Genomic DNA, 22704 nt, shown 5'->3' on the forward strand with positions numbered 1-22704 from the left:
GCCTAGTTCCTTGTAATGGTGCACTTAACTAGGTGAAGCCCACCCAGATGCTCTCCATTTTGATTAAGTTAACAGATTAATAAAAATTAGAGGAGTGACACTGCATCACACCCAGTTTCCACCTGCGTTCGAGGGAAGGAGATTACACAGGGTGTGCAAGGGGAGGTTGGGGCCATCGTAGAATTCTAACACAGTTCAGTTACCAAACTGATTACTGATTCTTCTGGAATCAGCCCTTTCCTGTTCAGTCTATGTGATTTGAGGTAAAGTGTATCATCTTCCAGTCCATAGTACGGAGCCAGCACTGCGAGAGGAGGACATGTTGAAGACATGGTGTGTAAATCAGCTTTGGCTGCAGTAACAAATAACCCCGAAGTCTCAATGGCTTCCTGTAACAATTATTTCTTGCTCCTGAGTATTCAGGTTGGCTAGGTTACACAATCTGGCAGCAGAGTTGACATTGAAAGATGAACCAGAGCAGCACTGGTTCCCCGCATGCAAGGCTGGGTTCACGTCTGTTTCATGTGTCTCCATCTACATGTTCCCTCACATGGAGAAGCAACTACTAACAGGTCAAGCCAAATCATGTGAGCCAATTTAAGACCACTGTTGGTGGAATCTATCACTTCTCACATTCCAACAACCAAAGCACCAAGTAAGCAGTGTTGAGATGCATGACAAAGTAATATGGGAAAGGCATGGAATGTAGAAGCCTAATAAAGGGAGTAATCAAAGGAATTGGGAACAGTCATTTAGGCCACCACACTCAGGAGTGTTTGAGAGGGTTTCAGAGACTGAAGGCAATTCCTAGTCTTCTCCCATCTAAGGACAGCTCTTCCCTCCAGATCCCATCAGCCTATGGCTGGTCTGATTATCAAAGGCCGGGATGGAAGTGAAGGCCAGGAAGGTGTAGATATCTGTCCAAAGGTCAGATAAGCCCATATCCCTTTCTGAAACAATCAGTAACTGAGGCAGTAAAGGGAAAGAAATATCAATGAATCCCCTCTGATGACTGAGGATCCCAGATGTCAATGGATGCCTGGGATGGATTTATAGAGTGGGTACTCACTCCAAAACACACTTTGGAGATGTCCCACCTATTCATGGTGTGGCCTGGCAATTCTGCAGGCTCTAATTTTATTTTATTTTTATTAATTTTATTTTTTACTTAAAAAAATTGTATACATGTATGTTTTCCAGGGAAGTAATATAGATGTTTTTAAAGGTAAGAATGGGCAACAAACTTTTAAGGATAAAGAAATATCAAATATTTAATATTAAGTTCCTTATTGTGTTGTCACTCTCCATCACAACAGCATTTCTTCAATAGAGCCAGGTAAACATGTGTATACACACACACATACACACACACACAGCCTCAAGACACAGCCACCTCTCCTTGGCCGGGCAGCCCATCCCCAGCAGCCGTGGTGACTCCCTGGACACCAGGACTAGAGAGAATAATGTAATTCTAGGTCCCACAGGATGGCATGCTGAAGCTGCAGGAACATTCCCAGCCCCCATCAAGCTAGTTTCAGCATCTAGAATGGGCCTGAAGGTGGGGGTTTCACCATAGGAACCTAGCTGGGGTGATATTCAAATATTTGATACCCAGGATGGTGCAGGTCCTGACCAATCAGGACCATGGCCAGCACACTGTGATCTGCATGCCAGTGAAAGTGACCATGATCCCTGCAGGGGCGGGGAGAGGCTGGGAATCCAAAGGCAGGGTTGACATTGAAAGGTGAATGGGAGCAGCACCTGCCAGCATGACCCGCTGCTTCCCTGCATGCAAAGGACTGTACATCTCAACCTGAGACCCCAAGGGTCCTGCAGGGCATAAGCTGGATTTGTCTTCCTGCCTGAGGCAATCACCAATTATGTGTGCTGTGAGGCAAGCTGGCCTCCTGCCAGAGGAGGAGGTGAAGGGATTTACAGAATCTCTCTCTGATCTAACTTATTGGAGAAGTTAAAAGATACTCATCCAGGAGGCAGCAGAGTGAGAGGTAAAAAGGCAAGATCCAAATCCTTACTATCCGAGAAGCCTTAGACCAGAGGTCCTTAACCTCTCGGGCTCAGTCCCCTCATCTGGAACATGGGAATCATAACTGCATCCACCTGGCAGAGTCTTGATGATGATGAAGCTAATGATACAGGTAAAGTCCTTAGAGAAGTACCTGATGCAAAGCTGGCCCTCCAGGAGTCACTGTTGTCATCCAAGGTGGGAGGACAGTCCAGGAATTCAATCAAAACCAAATGATCAGGAGGGAAGGTGAGGTGGGGTGCCTGGGCGGCTCAGGTGATACAGCAGCTGACTCTTGATTTCAGCTCAGGTCATGATCTCAGGGTCCTGGGATCAAGCTCCATGTCAGGCTCTGCACGCAACCTGGAGTCTGCCTGGAGTCTCTCTCCCTCTGCTTCTCCTCCCACATGCGTTCTCTCAAATAAATAAATACATCTTTTAAAAAATGAAAGAAGGAAAGGTGAAGCACCAAAGCTCCATGACATTGGCAGCATGAAGTCTGACTCAAAGGAAAGTTGTTTTTATTAATGTTCCCCAGGAAAATCCAAGGCCAAAGGAAAGCAGATATATTGAGCTGGATCCAAGGCTGCCTGGACCCGATTGGAACCTGTACAGACTCATTCTCAGGCAATACCCGTCTCTGATCAGCCAGTCTGGCCCAGCTAAGCTGGGGGGGACTGGTGCTGGTGGTAACAAGATCAAGATCTGTGATTGGGAAGCAACATGAGCTGCCATTTCCCTGCCAGGATGAAAGGAAAACCAAATCAGACCCTACATAACACCTGCAGGGCCACACCTTCCATATGCCAGTCTTTTAATGTTCTATAATAACTTCATGTGACATCTGAAAATACACCAGTCTCTACAACACCTACCCGTGCTGCTTTTTAAAATCCACCCACCTCTTATGAACACCAGAGATTTGGGGGAACTCAGGCAAGCTTTTCTTCTTATCTAGATGAGACATCTATTGCGGATGCGTGACCAGGAAAAGGATCCAGGGCGTGCTGATAGCAGAACACAAGTGCTCTAGATGCCTAACTTGCTACCTGAGGGAAGTCATGAGAAACAACTCTGATTGCTATTTTTGAGATGGTGTAACGCCTGGGAGGTGGCAAAGCACACTGCCATCCCTCTCTCCTGAGCCGGAGGCCGAGAGCATCTTGCAAATTTCCAGAAGTAACTCCATCCCTCTCAGCCTCCAAAGGATTGGGCTGGTGGGCTTGCTTTGCTGGGCTATAATCACATGGGTGACTGACTTATACTATTTTCTTTTATTTCAACCCATCCCCAAAGCCCAGAGCAACTTAAAACCTGAAGAGCCACCACCTTCATCAAAAAAAGAATTTTTTGAAAGCTTAACTGATAACTCCACAGCCATTCATTCAGCTGACTCCCAAGGAAATGGGAGGCATCTGGAAAATGTATTTAAAAATTGATTTAATGTTTAGCCATGTTAAATGTTTTAATTTCCAAGCAATGCCATGCCCACCAAACATCAATTAGTCCCAGCAATCGGGCAGGAATATTGGCTTCTGTGGAGGGATTCATTTATTTCAGCTCTGCTAAATATCTAAGGAGAAATCCAATACAGCCTGTAGCTCTGAGGAAGGGACATTAAGCCAGATTAGAAGCCAGATCAGGCCCTAGCTAAAATGGTGCCTTTGCCAGCACCTGCCACTCCCCAGTATCTCTCTCTCTGGAAGGAGGGCAGGAAATTCTACATAGAGTCCTCATGCTGGGGCAGCCCGGGTGGCTCAGCGGTTTAGCTCTGACTTCAGCCCAGGGCGTGATCCTGGAGACCCCGGATCGAGTCCCACGTCGGGCTCCCTGCATGGAGCCTGCTTCTCCCTCTGCCTGTGTCTCTGCCTCTCTCTCTGGGTCTCTCATGAATAAATAAATAAAATCTTAAAAAAAAAAAAAAAAGTCCTCATGCTGTTGAGAGAAAACACCCTTCCCCTCCCCACCCCCACAGTTTCTGTCTCTGAGCCAGAAAGCAAGAGAGGCTGAAATGGGGCAGAGAATGGCTCCCTGCTGAGGACACAAGCCAGCTTGAGACCTTTTAAAAATCATTTTTAATAATTATTCTTCCTTTTGGTGCCTTTTAAATTTCAAGGCCCTGGGGTCTCCCTGCCCCCAATGGAGGCTGTGGGGTCGGGTAGGGGTCTCACAGTCTGAAGTGCTCTGTTTCCACACAGTGGGGCCAGCTGCTTGGGCACCAAAGGGCGGTGTGCACACGCACTCACCACATCGTCTCAGGCACGATAACCAGCAGAGGACAGCCAAGCCAAAGACCCCAGGTGCCAGGGGCTCCTAGAAGGAAACAGGAGAGCACAGGAGGTCTCAGCAGCTGGCGACGAAGGGCAGACACAGCAGGGCAGGGCAGCTCCCTGGGTCTCCCTCTGGACCACTCATTTCATCTCCTGGAATGCTATTTGCTCTTCTCTGACACAGGAATAGTGGCCCCAAAGCAGGGGGTCTGGGGGTTGGGGGCGAAGAGAGTGGCAGGGGAGTAAAAATTAAATGATATTGTGTGAATAAGCTTGTAGCTGAGCTGCCTTAGTCGAGTCACCTGAGGAGACTGTTAAAAATACCAATTTCAGGGGGCACCTGGGTGGCTCAGGTCATGATCTCAGGGTCCTGGGATGAAGCCCATGTTGGGCTCCCTGCTCAGCAAGCTTGCTCTCTACCCCTCCCCCTTCTGCTCATGCACATGCTTGCTCACACACTCTCTCTCTCAAATAAATACAAAATCTTAGAGAAAAAATGCAAATTCCAGAATCATCCCCTGGAGACTGTGATTGAGCAAGCCTGGGATGAGGCCATGGAATCTGTATGTTAAGGATTTCTCCCAGGTGATCCTGATAATGCAGCAAGTTTAGGATACAAGAGATTAAGGAATGCCTCGACCACAGGAAGGGCCTGTGGGGTGAAGGGAAGGTATCCAGGGTCCAGTGGGGACACTACTCTCTGACACTGCTGGTTCAAGGAAAAACTGATCCTGTCTCTCTACAGGGGATGTGGCAATATCCATCAAAATTAAAAATGCATACACCCTCTGACCCAGCAATCTCACTTTGAAGATTTTATCCCACAGATCTACTCAAACAGATGCAAATGATAAAAGGCTATTCCCTGAAGCTTTGTTTGTAATAGTTTTTTAAAAAATAGAAAAAATGGAAATATCCATCTGTACACATCTGGTTAAATACAATTATGGTGTAGGCAGAAAACCAACAATTGCATGGCTCCTAGGTACAAATACAGAACTGTCTCCAAGATAAACTGTTAGGTGAGCTATGCAAGGTACAGAACAAAGGGTATAACAACCTTTTATGAAAATGCAGAGATAAAAAAAATGCAGAGAGAATCTATGGATAACTATAGATTTATAGTTATCTATGGATAACTAGACTATCTCTGGACAAATACACAAGAAGCTGGTAACATTATTGGCCTTTAGAGAAGGAACTAGGTGACGAGGGGACAGAGAGACGTTCTTTTTCTGACCTTACACTTTTGAATCCTGTGCATTACTTCATGTGTGTTACGTATTACACACAAAACATATTTAAAATAATTTTTAGAGGCTCCTGGGTGGCTCAGTTGTTAGGTGTCCAACTCAATTTCAGCTCAGTTCATGATCTCAGGGTCATGAGATCAAGCCCCACATCAGGCTCTGCACTGGGCATGGAGCCTGCTTAAGTCTCTCTCGTTCAGCCCCTTGCCCTACTCCCACTCCTTTCTCTCTCTCTCTCTCTCAATCTCTCTAATATAAATAAATAAATGCATATTATACTTCAGTGAAAAGTTTTTAAAATAATATTAAATCGGGGCACCTGGGTAGCTCAGTTGGTTAAGCATCAAACTCTTGATTTCAGCTCAGGTCGTGATCACAGGGTTGTGGGATAGAGCCCCGAGTTGGGCTCCATGCTCAGTAGAGAGTCTGGTTGGGATTCTCTCCCTCTCCCTCTGCCTCTCTCCACTCCCCCCAAATAAATAAATAAATCTTTAAAATAATAATAATAATAGCAAATCAAAGGTCATGGCTCCTGTTTGTAAGTGCCACCTCTAGCCACTTGTAGCTGTAGAAATTGGGAATCTCCCAGTTCTTCAAACCCAGGGAAAGGCTGGGGGCAGATGGAGGGAGATATTCAGGTCAGGAAAAGGTAGAGTGGAGGTTTTGAGCATCAAGTTCTGGATGCTCGCTGGGTATTCGCTCATGCTGCTCTCTCTACCTGGGACACTGGCCCCATGGGGCGGAGTCCATATTCTCCCCAGCTTGGGCTGCAATTTAGCTATTACTGTCTTTGGGGAATTATGGGGCCATTCCCTGATCCCCCAAGCCTCGCTCTGCGCCTCGCCCCCGTGTTCCCTTAGTGCCTGTGTTCTCTGTCATACTGCTTCGTGGTCGCCTGGCTTCGTATGTCTTCCCTCGCCCCCATGCTCTCCTGAGAGCTCAGTGAGGGCACATCTAGCTTGGTCACTGCTATCTCCCCGGAGCCCAACATCACACTTAGTCCAAAGATGGTGCTCACTAAAGATAGAAGGGGTCACAGAGAAGTGACACAGGGGGAGGGAAGAGAGGAATAAGAAAGGCAAGGAAAGCCACACGCTCCCGACTCCCATATCCTAGCTCAGCCCTAGCCACCACCACCTCCCTCTGCCTCCTTCCTTCCTGGTCTTCCCAGGTGTGAAATCATCTTGTTCATTCACAAGACAGCCTTACCTGTCTTGCTCACATCTGTATTCCCAGCCCCTGCTGCAGGCCTGACACCTAGTAGGTGCCCAATATATGCTGGTTGGATGTATTAATTAATTCTGGTCAGGGCGGGGGGTGGGGGGGCCTGGGTGGCTCCTTCGGTTGAGCATCTGCCTTTAACTCAGGTCATGATCTTAGGGTCTTGGGGTTGAGTCCTGCATCGGGCTCCCTGCAAAGCGGGTAGCCTGCTTCTCCCTCTCCATCTGCCCCTCCCCCTCCCTGCTTGTGCTCTCGGGCTTTCTCTCCTTAATAATAATAAAAATTTAAAAAAAAAAAAAAACTGGTCAGTGAGAAGGAGGTAGGATGCAAAGGAACCGCTGAAATGCATTTAGTCCCGAGAGAGTCTGATTCCATGAGCTCTGGGTGGGGACCGTGAACCCGGCTGTTTTAAAAGTTCCCCCAGGTGCCCTGACGCGCAGCCGGAGGGGGGTCATTTACAGAGCTTGTAGGGACTTCGGATTTCCCTCCGAAGGCAGAGTCTCCAAACACAGTGAGAGGCCCCACTCTGAATCTTAGGAACCTCCCCGCCCCAGGCCGTGCAGAGGGGGTACTGAGGGGCAGGGAAAAGGGGGCTAGGGGTGGGGGCCGGGGCAGAGGGTCCCGCTCACCAGGAGGAGAACCCGAGGAAGGGGCCCAGGTGGGCCGGGCGCTCGCGGGCGTGTCCGGCCAGGAGCGAGTGTTGGCGCCATCTAGCGCCCGCCGGAGGCTCTGCAGCTGCATCAGGCTGAGCTGCCGCCGCTGACCCGGGGTCACCGCCGCCGCGTTCTCGGGGCCCAGCCAGGCGATCTGCTCCGCAGACAGCTCCTGCAGCGGAGAAAGGGGCCAGCACCCTCAGGGGGGGGTGGAGGGGGGCCCTCCCCGGCCTTCCCAAACCGCAGTCACCCGCCGAGGGCCCGCACAATTTTGCCACACCCGTGTGCTATTAGTGCTCCTCTTGGGAATCTTCCTTAAAAATCACTTAGCTCTTTTCGCTACTAGAATAAATGAACTTTAAAAAAAAAAATGTAAAACGTTAGGTGGAAATCTCCCCAAAAATGGAAGACCAGAGTGACTTTGCCATCAGCAATCATTAACAATAAGCCAAAAGGCATGAACGTTACTGAATTCTAGCTGGCTTTGCTGGCCAGCAATGTCTGAACCCGAGGCCTCTTAAAAAATGATAAAGAGAAGGAGCCTTGAAATGTTATGGAGGTGTTTAAGACGTTTTAGCTCCAAACTGAGACTCCCTCCTTGAAGTAATCAGCATTAAAGGAGAGTTGAAAAGAAAGTCATGATTTTCTCACTGTGTGACTTAGTGTTAATTCGGGGCAAGACCGAATTAACATTAAGTGGGGTGTGGTACCTCCCCCTCACCCCAGGCTTCACGTCCATCAGAGAAACACTGATGGAGGAGAAAACACAGGCCTAAAAGTCAAAGATCTGATGTGTCCCAGCTCTGCCATAGGCTAGCTATGTGATCTTGAGCAAATTTCACAGCCTCTCTGGGCCTTTGGACTAGATGTGGGATGGCACGAGAACTCATCACCCATGTGTATTCTGACCCTCTGGCATGCCTGCCTGCACTCCACAGGGTTGAATCCTGTGAGGGTCTCAGCAGAGGAAAGGCCTGGTAATCTATTAGTGACGGCCACCATGGACACCGGAAGTGGGAACTCCTGCCAAGCACATTGCCTTTGAGGACACTGAACAAGATGTTACTCAAGGTGCTTCTAGCTCAGAGGACTTGGTGGCTAGTTTCAGTGGGTGTGGAATAAGATGGGATGGCAGGATTCTGAATTTGTAGAGAGGCTTCTAAAGTCATGCTGCTTATTTTCTAAGGGTCCCAAAGATTCTGGGAAAGGGGTTATGCCTCCCTCATCCACTCCTCTCTTTCTTCCTTCACCTTCTTCTTATTCCCTGTCTAGGGAGATGTTTCCCTCAAATTGTGTCATCCCCCTTAGAACCTTTCCCTGCCCTTCCCCTTCCAGGACACAATTCCAGCTCCTGAATGTGGCAATGGGGCCTCCATGCTTTGGGCCAAGCCCACCTGTCCAGCTGCCTTCCCACCAGCACTCTTCACTTGCAGGAGAATGAACACCCACATTTGTAGCCCTCAGGAGGAAGTACCTCTGTTGTGTGCTTCCTTCTGCCTAGAACAATATTCCTCCCTTGACCTAGTTAACCTGTCATGCAAGGCCAGCATCACCTCCTTCCCCTACCCCCACCTCCTCACACATACACACACACACAATACAGGTACACCTTACACCTTACATCTGGCTTACACCTTACATCTACTATTAACACAGAGTCTGCATTATAAAAATTGCCTATTTTTCCAGTATGGCTGACTGGCAAGCCAGAGGCCAGAGTGAATCTCTAGGCCTACTGGATTGTGTTTTAAAAAAATAAATTCAAAGTGGTTGCCAACATTTAATTATCAGCAGGTTTCACACAAAAATGGAGACCTCTGAAATCTTAAAAAAGAAAAGGAAGATCCAGTAATACTGGGCCCATATTGTCATACTGCACTGATGTGATGTGCCAAAGATGAGAAGCAGCTTCCCCTTGGATAGAGCTAAGTTTACACAGTTCAGCTCAGACTCTACCCAGGCCACTGCACCGTCATATTACTCCTAAAGCCCCGAAGGCACTGGGTTATATCCCTTCACCAGGGCATCACTGGTGTACCTCGAAATTTCTAAAAAAAAAATAGCTGAACAAGGAAAGAACCACAAAGAGCACTCTGAACAAGTCCAGCGGAAAGTGCTCAGCAACAATGCAGCATCCAGAACCAAGCCACCTATGCCATGTAGAGCCCCCCAAACATCTATTTTACCTACTTTGTGCTAGAAACTATCCTGTGTTCTAAAGCCACTCGAGGTCGGCTAACCATCTTGAAACGAACTGGTGATGAGACATCATGGGAGTTTGTCTGACCTCGTTTGTGCGTCTTGCATAGTTGTGGTGGACAGAACTTATTTCCAAGTTACTCAGCAAGTTGTTCAGCAAGAACACCAGGGCCACTACTCATAGGAGCAGACTGTCCCCACCAAACACTCCCCTAAGCTTGTATGGGGACACAGAGCAAGGACCCCTTACCGACTACCCTGTTTCCCTACCTTAGTTGATCCGATGCTACCTCCTCAATTTTTTTCTATAGCAGTTTATCACCTGTCCTGTCGAGGTTTTCTCAATACTTCTCTTTAAATCAACAAAAATATTTTTACTTTGATTTATTTAAAAAGGAAATGTTATACAGGTCCATAATCCCTCATCAGCAATTCTAAAGTCCAAAAAAAATCTCAAAACTGAAGGTTTTTTCCAAAGTTTAAGACACACTTATTTGCCTGCAAAACCTGAACTGATGTAAGGCCCTTTAATAGTCTCTATTTATTCCAATTAGTGTGGCATCACTGACTTCTTCACAGAAATATTAATGTATAAGGTGCTTTCCCAGACACTGCTGGGAGTGTTAAGTTACATACTGCAGATTCAGAGTGATCTTTCTGAAATCTGAAAAATACTGAATTTAGAAATGTATCTATCTGTCCCCAAGGGTTTTGGATAAAGAAATATGAACCTCTCATACCACCATAAATAGAAAATCAATACAGCTTGCTATGAAGAGAGGAAATACAATTAAAGCATAAAATTTTAAGGAAAAAATGTATTTAAACCTAAAATTATCTCGTGACCCATTCATTGTTGGCATACAGTTCTCCTCTGGCCCTATCAGCAGAAATCTGGTTGCAAGCCCCCAGAATCCAAGGCCTGCCATCTGTTCCCTTATGTGATTTGAAATGGGGTCAAGCTCCTATTTTCCTTGAGGAACTGAGTACCTACTTTGAATATCTCATCAGGAAGGCATTTGATTGCTGATGGCTGGAAATATGGCATCAGATCCTTGTCCAGCATTTGGAGCTCTTCCTTAGTTAATCCAGCTGGGGAGAAAAAGGAATCATGAGGGTTTAGTTCAAGCCATCGGAACTCTACTTGTTTTATTAATGGTGCTGCATAATGTACAGATCTGTGTGTTCTAGGCAAGCGTCATTCCTTACAAAAAGCCCTGAAAATCACACTGGAAAATCAAGTTCCTTAATCAACTCCAATTAAAAAAAAGAAAGTGGGTCACATTAGCCCTGATTGGTCTCCTACAACGAAAAGTATGCCCAAAAGGAGCTTCACTTTATGCAATTCAGATTGTGTATAAAACTATTTAGAAGCCAATTAAATCACATCCTAAACTATTTTAGTGTCACAAGAAGCACCAAAAGAGCCCGTTTAAAGAGCAGATTTGTAGACCCTACCCTCTGCAACCTCAAGTCACGAATCTAAGATCTACTGTAACTTTAGAGATGTTCACTACATACAGCCAAGGATTCTTTTGTTGTCATTGTTGTTGTTGTTGTTGTTGTTGTTGTTATTATTATTATTATTATTATTATTATTATTATTATTTTGTTTTTGTCCCGAGATTTAAGGTTGGAAAGGGAGAGAAGGCATGCTCAAGGTGCCTCTTACCTGCAATAGTCCCAAGCTCCTGCAGGACAGAGCTGGACCACTTGGTGGGATGCCCAAATACAACTTCTGCCTTCCTCTTAAACTCAGCCAAGATGTGGATGCTGCAGAGCAGGGTCCCAATTCTGGCTATCACCACCCTAGTTAAGAGGGAAGGACACAGTGTGAGCCTGGGGGACTCTCCAGACACAATGGGTGAGCAGAAGGTAGGTAGGCTCAGCATCCAGAAAGGATCCAGCTGATTCCACTCCTTATTTTAGCCCCGGAAGGTGACAAAGCATCAGGAAGTACAGAACATCTTGCTGAATGAATAAGCTGGTCAATCAATCATTTGCCATTTTGAACACTACTGGTTTACTTACCTGAATTCTGAGATTTTTATAAGTGAGATTTCGGTGATGTTCATAGCACACAGGGTTGTACCAAGTCCTACTAAGTGGAAGCTCTTCAGATCCTGGACACTATAGCCCGAATCCTCCAGGAACCCTTGGAGAATGGATTTAGCCTAGAAAAATAAGGAAGAATAAAAGATGAATGACCCAGGGACACCTGAGTAGCTCAGTGGTTGAGCATCTGCCTTTGGCTCAGGATGTGATACCGGGGTCCTGGGATCGAGTCCCACATCAGGCTCCCCACAGGGAGCCTGTTTCTCCCTCTGCCTATGTCTCTGCCTCTCTCTCTCTCTCTCATGAATAAATGAATAAAATATTTTTTAAAAAGATGAATGATCCAGGGATGATGAAAATCCAAGGCCTAAGAGGATAACTGAGCTCCAGCAGTAGCCTCCTGACCAATCCCCACTGTCCTCCTCTGGACACACTCCTTGTTCCAAACCATCCTAGCCACTGCATCCAGGCTCATGTTCCTCAAGTGCTTCTTCGAATGAGTGTGTGAGTGTGTCCCCTCATCCAAGAAAGTTTGTTTTGGCAGTGAAACTCTTGTATCCTTTACCAGCATTATAGAAACTGTATCCCATGTCTGTGTCTGCTAGCTTATTTTCTCCAGTCACTCATGACCTTCAGATAGTTTGCTCATTTAAGTTCTCCTACATCAGGATCCAAACTTTCCCAGCATCTGTTTCCAGAACTTTCTGACAAAACCTTTTAATAGTCTGCTTTTCTGCCCTTGCTCAAATCATCCCTCACATCTGAAATGTGCTTCCTGCCTTTCCGACTGTTAAAACTCAACCATCTTTTTATTTAGGGGGATTCAAGTCAAATGTCACCTTCTTCATGAAGTCTTCCCTGACTATCTCAGCCACAGTGAATTTTTCTTTTTTTAAAGTCCTACATTAATAGGTTTGCCCCTCTCTCTTCAATTCTAGATAGTATATCAAATGCTTTGGTACTGGAAACCACAGGGAGATCTCTTTAATGAGCTTTAAGAAGGCTGCTGTGTAGAATCCCTGAAATTCTTGCACAGTGGCCGTTCACTATCCGTGGCTTTCTCTGGAGAGCCACCCCTCCCATACTCTTACTTCATGGGGTTCATTTGGAGCTAACTGCCTTCTGAGTTCCAGGGGTGATGCTACAGCTGAGTCCTGACTTGTCATCCCTTAACCTGGCTCCCATGATTTGTTCTAGATTGGGCATGTGATCCAATCAAAACCAACCAGGATTTTGACTGGAATAATTAGGGGTGTCCTAATTGAAAGAGGAGAATAAAACAGTCTTTTTTCTCTGGAAGAACATTCTTTACTCTGGATTGGAACTTGGAAGGATAAACCTGAATTTGCTAGAATTCACCACATGGCATGAGCCTGCCTCTGACTGAAGCCAACACAAAGGAAAGTAGAGTCAAAAACTGGTGAGAGACAGATTCTTGATCATAATATTGAAGACTCAGGATCCAGCCATATCTAAACTCTACCCTTGAACTTTCCAATTATGGGAGCCAATACATTTTTTTTGCCTGGTCAAGCCACTTTAAGTTGGTTTTTCTGCCACTTGTAATTAAATGAACCCTGAGTCACTTGCTCTACCTATGTTGCACCTGAGGAAGGATTCAAGTCAATCCTTTGGAGATGAGCTATATAATAAAGTCTGGATTCCTCTGTGCTCATAGGGGCAGGTGCATAAGATTACAAGAGGACAAGAGCTCACAAGACAAAGATGGGGAGAAGACATCCAAAGACAAACATCTGAATGGGAGTGAGGGTCACAGGGATAGTATGAGTCTTCCCATCTCCTTTTATCAACAGTTCATCCCATCACACAGTGAGAATCATCACAGTATGGAGAGAAAGTGTTGGCAAAGATTGTGAAATGTTGCATTGGGTTTCCACTTTTCATGTCTGTTGCCTTCCAATCCCCCAGGTCTGTTTAAATTCTACCTCTCCAGGGAAGACTGCCTGATTCCCCTATCTCAAATAGCCTCCCTTCCTATTTCCATGAACACCTTGCCCACTTTCTGTTATCAATTATAACAATTTAAAAACATTTTTCACTGTGTTCACTTTTTTGTCTTGTATCACCAAGTAGAATTCCCCAAAGACACACAACATACCCAGCTCATTCCCCATCGTAACCCTAACACTTGGCACAAGGACTTTTAAATGAATGAATGAATATCTGAGGGAGTGATCTACAGAAGTTGTAGGCAATATGTACTCCTTTGAAATGGCATCGGATTGCTGCTTCCACATGATGGATTGACTTTGGGGACATTTCCTGTTTCTGCAAATCAGACTGACCAGTGTCTTCATGAAATTGCCCTCAGGGATTACAAAGCCTACAGGTTCCATAGGGGAGTTTCAGTAATATCACACTCAGACTTAAATGTCTGACTGGGAATGTATGTCCAAAATAATAATAGCTAATATTTACTGAATGTTTGCATGTGCCAGCACTTTACATTTACATATACATATAGCCCTCAACTACCCTGTGAAATTTTTTTAAGGTTTTATATGTTTATTAATGAGAGACACAGAGAGGCAGAAACACAGGCAGAGGGAGAAGCAGACTCCGTGTGGGGAGCCCGACATGGGACTTGATCCCAGGACCCCGGGATCATGACCTGAGCCAAAGGCAGACACTCAACTACTGAGACACCCAGGTGCCCCTACCCTGTGAAATATTAATATCATTCTTATTCTCATGGATGAGGAACAGAAGCACAGAGAGGGAAAGTAACTAAGCCACGGCTACACAGCTGGTAAATAATGGTGCTAGGATTAAAACCCAGGTGGTCTGGTTCCAGAGCCTGTACTCTTAGCCAGTGAAGATATTTGGGTATGAAGAGAAGAGATTTGGGGTCGTTTCTGAACTTTTCCTATTAAGGTTTCACAATCAGGTTTCACTAGTTGACTCATAACAATTTGTGCTCCCCAACTATCAGGCGTGCCCATTTTAAAATGAAAGTGCGAAAATACAATTCAAATAAAATTACTTTGAAGATGCAGTATTAAATTGTCTTGCCACTGGAACCTGGAAAATGCAAGCTCAGCCTGCAAGGTGATAAGCCAAAATATATTTGCTTGAATGACTGGACCAGTGTATCCGTAATGATTCCAAGACAATTAATACTAACACTTTTAGGCAATATTAACCCTCTGAAAAATGAATAGCTGGAAGATTTCAATCTCTCTGTTCATCCCTCTGGCTTCTCTAATAGTTTTTTCTCCCCTTATATTGGTTTTTAAACTGAACTCTGTTAATGTAGTTCCACCAGGTCTGACTATTAATCTAGAAACATGCATTTAAGGGTTTGATTGGGAGTGAAAGTTGAGGAACTGACTGCAAATGATATATGCAAATGTTAGGTTTTCATAAGCTCTTCAAACATATTGATAAATCTCACTGGCATCCATGGGAATTAAAATTGGTCAAAAGGGAAAGAGATACTCTAGTTTCTAAGTTGGATATATTTTTCTGTTTTCTCCCAGACTGCAAATAGAAGGATTTTAATATCCAAAGGGTGATGTGGCACTTCTCAAACAGTCAAAATCAGTTATTATAGAATGTCAGGATGGAAAGAACCTCAGATTGCTGAGTTTAGACCATCTAGCAAATGAGGCCAGATGCCAGAGAGAGGAAATGTGGTGTGGTGGTGGTGGTGGTGGTGATGATGATGATGATCATGATAGCATCAGTGACTACAACGATGAAAACAATTCATTTTTATTGAATAAATACTATGTGCCAGGCATTGTTCAAAATGTTTCACATGTATTGGCTCACATAATCCTCATGGCCAGGGCTCCCATGCTACCCAGCTCCGGCGGGACAGGGGGGCGGGGAGTCCAATTCATACTGTGTTCTGTTTGAATACCACTCAGAGTATGGTATGGGACATGGCAATCCCGACTCCAGAAAGCTCATGCGAGTAGAGGACATGCATTGGTTTTGCCTACCCAGCACCCATCTTCCCTTTTTTTGAGAACACCAACAAAGGGAGGTTTCCTTGCTGCTGTAACAAATTACCACAAATTCAGTGGATTAGAACAACACAGGTTTATTCTCTTACAATTTTGGAGGTTCTAAGTCCTAAAATGAATTGGCAGGGTGTGTTCCTTCTAGAGGCTCTAGAGAGAATTTATTTCCTTGCCTTTTCTAGCTTCCAGAGGCTGCTTGTAGCTGCATCCTCCAACTTCAGAATCTGCAGCCTAGTGCTTTTAAATCTTTCTCTGTATCCTGCTTCCATTGTCAGATGGCCTCCTGTATCTGTGGCCTTCTGTCTCCTTCTCATAAGGACCCTTTTGATTACATTGGGCTCATCAAGAGAATCCTCCCAACTCAAGATCCTTAAATTAATTATTCTGTAAAATTCCTTTTGCCACCTAAGCATTTTCAGAGCTTGCAGGGATTGGGACATAGATGTCTTCGGGGGCCTTTATGCAGCCTCCCAAATTCCCATGCCCTACTGTCAGTTCACAGGGTCATGTTGAGATGGACCCCACTCCATGATGCTTTCCTAGCCAACTAACATATTCTACTTCTGACTGCTTGGGGTGGGCAACTGCGTAATAGGAGTCAATGCTGGAGCTTTTTCAAAAATTAGTGCAAGGGGGGCACTCCTTTATGAGGATGCTAATTAGATAAAATATAAACCTGGTATTGAAAATGACCACTGGGGGATCCCTGGGTGGCTCAGTGGTGTAGTGCCGCTTTTGGCCCAGGGCGTGATCCTGGAGACCTGGAATCAAGTCCCATGTCGGGCTCCCTGGATGGAGCCTGCTTCTCCCTCTGTCTGTGTCTCTGCCTCTCTCTCTCTCTTTCTCTCTCTGTGTCTCTCATGAATGAATGGATGAATGAATGAATGAATGAATGAATAATGACCACTGAGGAAGGGCTACCTGAGCATGAAGATACCACTGAGCTGCTAAGATTCCCCTTTCTAGAAATACAGTGGGTTAACCTCCCTCCCAGTTGAAACAATTAAATTCTGGAGAGAACTTCTTTAATGCATGAAGGATTAATTGACACAGAAATCACCTTCTCACCATTAGCAATGAGAACACTGAACAAAACCTATGAAATAACTGTATTTATATACCAGGCAACAGAAAACACAGGACTATGACCCTGAGAGAGGGAAAATAAATAAGGAGAGCCCAAAAATTGCCCTTGCTTACTGCCCAGAAGCAGCTTCCAGGCCAGGGAGCAGGAAAGGGAACCCAAGTAAGTCCAATGGTCTGAGTTGAGAATATAGAGATCCCACCTGTAATCTGTGGGGGAAAGTATTGGAGGATAAAAAACTTTAGAGACAGAGAACACGAGAAGAGAAATCTGACAGAAGAGAGAGAGGTCTTCCCCTGTCTGGCTAAGTACTGACCTCTCTACATAGGCCAGGAGTGAAATCCACAAAAATATTTGGAAAAGGCGTTAAAAAGTGATAGGCTGAACAATTCTCAGAGCTTATATGGAGTTAGAAAGAGATCACTGCCTACCAGCCAGAGCAGAGGAGTTTTGAAATACAGACAACATTAGGCAGAGTCTCTAGAATGAGTATGTCCAAATAATGGAGATAAATTAACTACATAATAAAGGTCACTCTGGACTCAACCTAATAATGCTCAAAAGGAAGCCACAAAAGGATCAAACTGATTTGAAAGTAATTTAAATGTATGCCAGAACAAACCCCAACACTCTTCAAAGGAGTACAACTAAATCAAGCAGTCAAAAATGTAAAATTCACAATGTCCATCAGCCAGGCAAAATTGCCAGTCTTGTGTATAAAAAAATAAGAATACATGGCCCATAAATAGAAGAAAAATTAATCCATAGAAACAGACTCAGAAATAAATGATGATGGAATTAGCAGCAAAGATTTTAAAGCAGCTATCATAAATACTGTATGTTCAAGGACATAAAGGAAAATATACCTAAAATTCAGACAGACATGTAATTTTTAAAAGATCAAGCAAGCAACATCTACCTACCTGTCCGGGAGTCCACTCTGTCTGCTGGCTTAGGGAAACCACAGTGTCAATGGAGCTGAGATCCAACTGTTCCAGCTCACTCTCATTAAGAGCCAGAGCAATGCGCCCCAGGGAGGCGATATGGTGCTCTTTCCAGTAAGAAGGCATGTCCCATACCTGGAAGTGAAAAAAATCCAGATTAGACTATTACTAACAATATTTTTAAACAGACATAAGGTAAATCTCTCTAATATTTAAGGTTCTCTTTTATTTATTTTTTTAATGATTTTATTTATTTATTCATGACAGAGAGAGAGAGAGGCAGAGACACAGGCAGAGACACAGGCAGAGGGAGAGGGAGAGAAGCAGGCTACATGCAGGGAGCCCGACGTGGGACTCGATCCCGGGTCTCCAGGATCACATCCCAGGCCGAAGACGGCACCAAACTGCCGGGCCACCAGGGCTATCCATATTTAAGGTTCTCTTATAAATCAGTAAGAAAAAAGATGACTGCATTTGTTTTAATATATATATACACAAAAGATGTGAACAGAACAACTTTATATTATGGAAAAGGACTGGTCTGATTTCTTGGCACTCATCTTGAATTGGCCACATACAAGGTCCCTGGCCAGTGAGTGGACTAAGGCTTTGTCTAAGATGACAAGGACAACTTTGGAGATGTGGGGAAGGGCACTTTTTTCTTCCCTATTGTAGTTTGAGCTTTTCTGGCTAAAGAGGCCATTTATCTTTGTAAACACAAAACATTTTTGCTTTCTCCAGTTTCCTGTTAATGGTGAAAGAATAGAAGCAATAAAGTTTTACTGAGTTTTGAAAAAAAAAAGATATGAACAAGAAATTCACAAAAGAAGAAACGGGGAAAAGTTCAGTCTTGGTCATAATTTTTTAAATTGTACATTAACATCAATCAAAGAACATCATGTTAACTGCTCATATTGACAAGGAATAAAAAGAAGGATCACTTATGGTATTAAAAAATATGCAGGAAAGGATACCCTCATTTCTGATACAGATAATATAAATTTGGAGGGGGATTTTGGTTATGTGTATCAATAGCTTTTAAAATATTTATACGATTTGACCCCAAAAGTATACCTCTGGGAATTTAGCCTAAATAATGAGACAAGTGCTCCCAAAAATATGTACAAATATGTACCTTGAGGCATTAAAAAAAATAAGTAACCTAAAAGTCTACCAATCTGCTAAATAAATAAGGACTAGCAAAAAAAGGACCAACCATAAAATGAAATATTAACTATTTAGAGTGTTGATATAAATTTATATTTCTGATATGAAAAAATATGCATTTATACTGTTGGGTGTCAATAGGAAGTTACTGAATACTGGGTGATAAATAATAATATGTAATATGTATGTGTGAGCATACATGAAATATATTCATGAAATCTCTAAATATACTTTATAGACATATACAGAACTCTGGGGAGCTTCAGGTAAATATAACAAAATATAACAGTGCTTTTCTCTGGGTAGAATATGATCGATTTTCTTCTTCATTATTTTCTGACTTTTATACAATAAACTTGGGTCATTTATATAATTTTAAGGATCTTACTGTCTTAACCTCACAAGGGTAACCAGATATTCTATGGACATCCTAACGGCTAAAACAAGCCACTCAAAGTGTTGTTTATAAAGATGGAAAAAGACTTCGAGTCCCCTTTTTACTCTTTCCTGCTATGTTTTCAGACAAATTTGCAACAGATTCTGAGAAAACCTGCTATAAGTATCAGTCGAGGTTCTTCAAGTGGAGAAAGAAAAGCACAATTCCTAGAAACCATTTCAGTCAGAAGCACAGAACATCCACAGAACTTTTTCTTTTATTTATTTATTTATTTATTTATTTATTTATGAGAGAGAGAGAGAGAGAGAGGCAGGTAGAGACACAGGCAGACGGAGAAGCAGGCTCCATACAGAGAGCCAGACGCGGGACTCGATCCCAGGACTCCAGGATCACGCCCTGGGCCAAAGGCAGGTGCTAAACCGCTGAGCCACCCAGGGATCCCCACAGAACTTTTTCTGAGTGTCCATTAGATGCCAAGACACATACATCTCTGCTCTCTGCCACAGCCCTAAGAGGGAGGAACTAGAAATTTCCTGGATGTGGGAAGCACACCAATGGTGCTGAGTTGATACAGGGAAATTGCAACAGGATAATGCAAGTGAAAGCTCCCAGAGGCAGGGGGCTCTATGCATAGAAGTGCTGGGACCATGATGCTGGGGTTTTCCCTCTGTTGGATGTTTCCTCCCTGAGGTAGGTTTTACCTGTACTGCCTTCTCCTTTAGGGTTACCAACTGAGGCAGGCTGAAAGCCCTGACGGCCCCCAGAAGCTCCACGCTCCTGATGAACGTGTGTTCCTCCATGCAAAGCAGGTCCTCGGGGGCCCAACAGGCATTGGCTTCTGCCAACTTGAAGATGTCACTGGAAGAAGGAGCCATGACGCCATGACAACCTGAAGAATGGGGAGGAACAAAGGAAAGAGAGCTTCAGGGAATATTAGTCTTTATTGAAATGAGTAAAGTTGTCCGGTCGGATTTATTCATGAGAGGCAGCACGGCACAGACACTGAGAGCTGGCATGCAGGGAGTGGCTTGAGTCCCATTTCTGCCTCTTCTTGCTAATTACCTTGTAGCAGAATCATGGAAATGCCAGCTCTTGCACTGACAGCCACATGCACACAGTAGGAGCTCTGCAATACTGCAATGGGGCTCCAAATTGCCTGGAGGACAGTGATAACTGGTGGCCAACAGTTCTGGCTTCAGGTTCAAATCCAGATCTATTTAATCCCTCTCTGCTTCAGTTCACTCATCAATAAAATGAGGATAAAAGTGCCTCATCGAATTTTGGGAACACTAGATATATTATTATATATAAAGCCTGTAGAACAATGCCAGGTATAAAGTAAGCACTCAATACATGTTAGCTATTTTTATTAGTTATGTTACCAGCAGGTGCCACCTCATGCCTTTGAGTTTGCAACCCAGAGTTAAGGCTTCCAGAATTACAAGGAAGGAGCACTCCTATCTAAATGTGGGAGGGGCGGGCTGCCTGGGTGGCTCGGTTGGTTAAGCGTCTGCCTTCGGTTCAGGTTATGATCCTTGGGGTCCTGGACTGGAGCCCCGAGTGGGGCTCCCTCTTCCTCTGCCCCTTGCCCACACCCCCACCCTTCTTGTGTGTGTACAAGTGCATGCAAGCACGCACACACTCTCTCAAATCACTAAATAAAATCTTTAAGTGTGGGAAGGGGGAATAGTTTCCCATCATGGAGGTTATGGCCTTCCCACTTCCTGAGAAAGAGGAGAAAGGGGCCTGTTGTACTTTCCTTTGCAACAGAAGAAATCCGTCCATTTCAGTCTTTGACTAAGTTGAATCTCACCTGGTCAAACCAGTTAACATCATCAACACACATATGAGCTATTTCTCCCTGACATGCCCCACCTGGGAGAAGGCTCCTTGTCTTCAGAGCAATCCTGGCTTTCCGGTCTTAGAAGCTGCCCACCTGAGGCACGCAGACTCACCAGTACCACCTGGGCGGCAGTAGATCCAAGCCCTGTGGCCACTCCCTTCTCATTGCCTCTCAACGGCAACTCACTAGACTCCAGTCAAGAGGCAAAAGCAGACCAGATCAGGGTTGCCACGTGCAGTCCTCAAGTATCTTTACCACAAAAGACACATCCTTCCTAGACCCCCCCACTCCACTCCACTTTCCATGACAACAGCATCCAATGATAGTAAAAATTAGAGAGCAAGAAAATGGTTAAACAGTGCAGCAGGGACTTGGTCTTATCACTGGTATAGTCCCTGCCCAGCACATAGTAGGTGTTTAGCAGATATTTGTTGAATGAATCAACACACACACACAAATTAACTAAAACAAAACCAATGAGTAATTCTGCTAATCCATTAATTACTACAAGCACAGCAGTAATGAATACCCAGAGCCACTAAAGAAAAGTCCGATGATGCACTCATAACCGAGCATCCTCTCCAGAGTGTGGCAAGTCTTACTCTCGCATACCCACATGCACAGGGTAGGAGCACTGGCACATGACAAGTGCACTGCTGCGTTGTGAGGGCAGGAGGAGCTGTATCACCAGCTCTGGGTACAAATCCAAGGGCTGCCACTGCTCACTCTGTAACTTTGGCCAAGTCTCTTAATCTGTCTCTAAACTTCAGTTTCCCTCGTCAAGACAATGGGAGAAGCACAGCACCCACATCAAAGGACAGAGATGAGGATGAGACAGAGCATGAAAAGAGGACCACCCAAGAAAAACCTAAATCAGATCGTGACACTTCTTTGCTTGCCAACTCCATAAGACCCCAACCCAAAGACAAAGTGCTTAGGGCTTCCTTTATAAGGGCCCTCTGTGGCTTTGTCTCTCATGCACTCCAGCCACACTGGCCTCTCATTTTCCATTCCTTTTCTGCTCCTCTTACACTTCCACTTGCCTGGAAGACTCCAACGCCACCTGTCCACACAGTCCATGCCCACACTCCCTGGGTCTTTCCTGAAATGTCACCTTCTCAGTGAAACCTACCTCCACGGTTCTCTTTTCAAATTATAATCCCTCACACCCCACACTCCCTGACCCCTTCTTTCCCTTCCTTTATCTTCCTTCTTGGCACTGAATCATCACAAAAATACAAAGTCTTACTTACTGTATGTGATTTATTGTCTGGCACCCACCCCTACAGCCCAGCCCCTTGAAAGTAAACTCTGTGAGGACAGGGATTTTTGCCTGTTTTGTTCATATAGTCAGTGCTCAATAATTATTTGCTGCAGGAAAGAAAGCAAGCACTGATTGCCAGCTATTATTATTACAATTATTAAGGGGTCTGATTAACTTTGCTGCCTCCTGCTTGCTACAATGGTGCACAAAAATCATACAAATATCTAACACTTATGGAACAGATTTCCTATATGCCCGGCACTGTTGTGAACAGGTTCTGATCCATTATAATCCTCATAATAACCTAATGAGGTAGGGACTTTCAACGTCCCCATCTTACAGAAG

The 22704-nt window shown here is 44.7% G+C and overlaps 1 protein-coding gene across 1 annotated transcript in view; it reads right to left on the reverse strand.

Moving 5' to 3' along the window:
* Positions 1-4065: 4065 nt before the first annotated feature.
* The window catches only part of OTOA (otoancorin), a 63166-nt gene continuing 44527 nt past the window's right edge, over positions 4066-22704 (reverse strand). The window contains exons 22-28 of the mRNA XM_041747073.1: positions 19954-20141; positions 17668-17823; positions 11648-11790; positions 11289-11425; positions 10611-10708; positions 7394-7589; positions 4066-4336 (exon numbers count right to left, since the gene is read on the reverse strand). Coding sequence (XP_041603007.1) covers positions 4266-4336; positions 7394-7589; positions 10611-10708; positions 11289-11425; positions 11648-11790; positions 17668-17823; positions 19954-20141 — 989 coding nt within the window. The 3' untranslated portion in view covers positions 4066-4265. The remainder of the gene's footprint in view (positions 4337-7393; positions 7590-10610; positions 10709-11288; positions 11426-11647; positions 11791-17667; positions 17824-19953; positions 20142-22704) is intronic.

This window comes from Vulpes lagopus, chromosome 3 (genome assembly GCF_018345385.1).
Source record: "Vulpes lagopus strain Blue_001 chromosome 3, ASM1834538v1, whole genome shotgun sequence".
NCBI classification, from domain to species: domain Eukaryota; kingdom Metazoa; phylum Chordata; class Mammalia; order Carnivora; family Canidae; genus Vulpes; species Vulpes lagopus.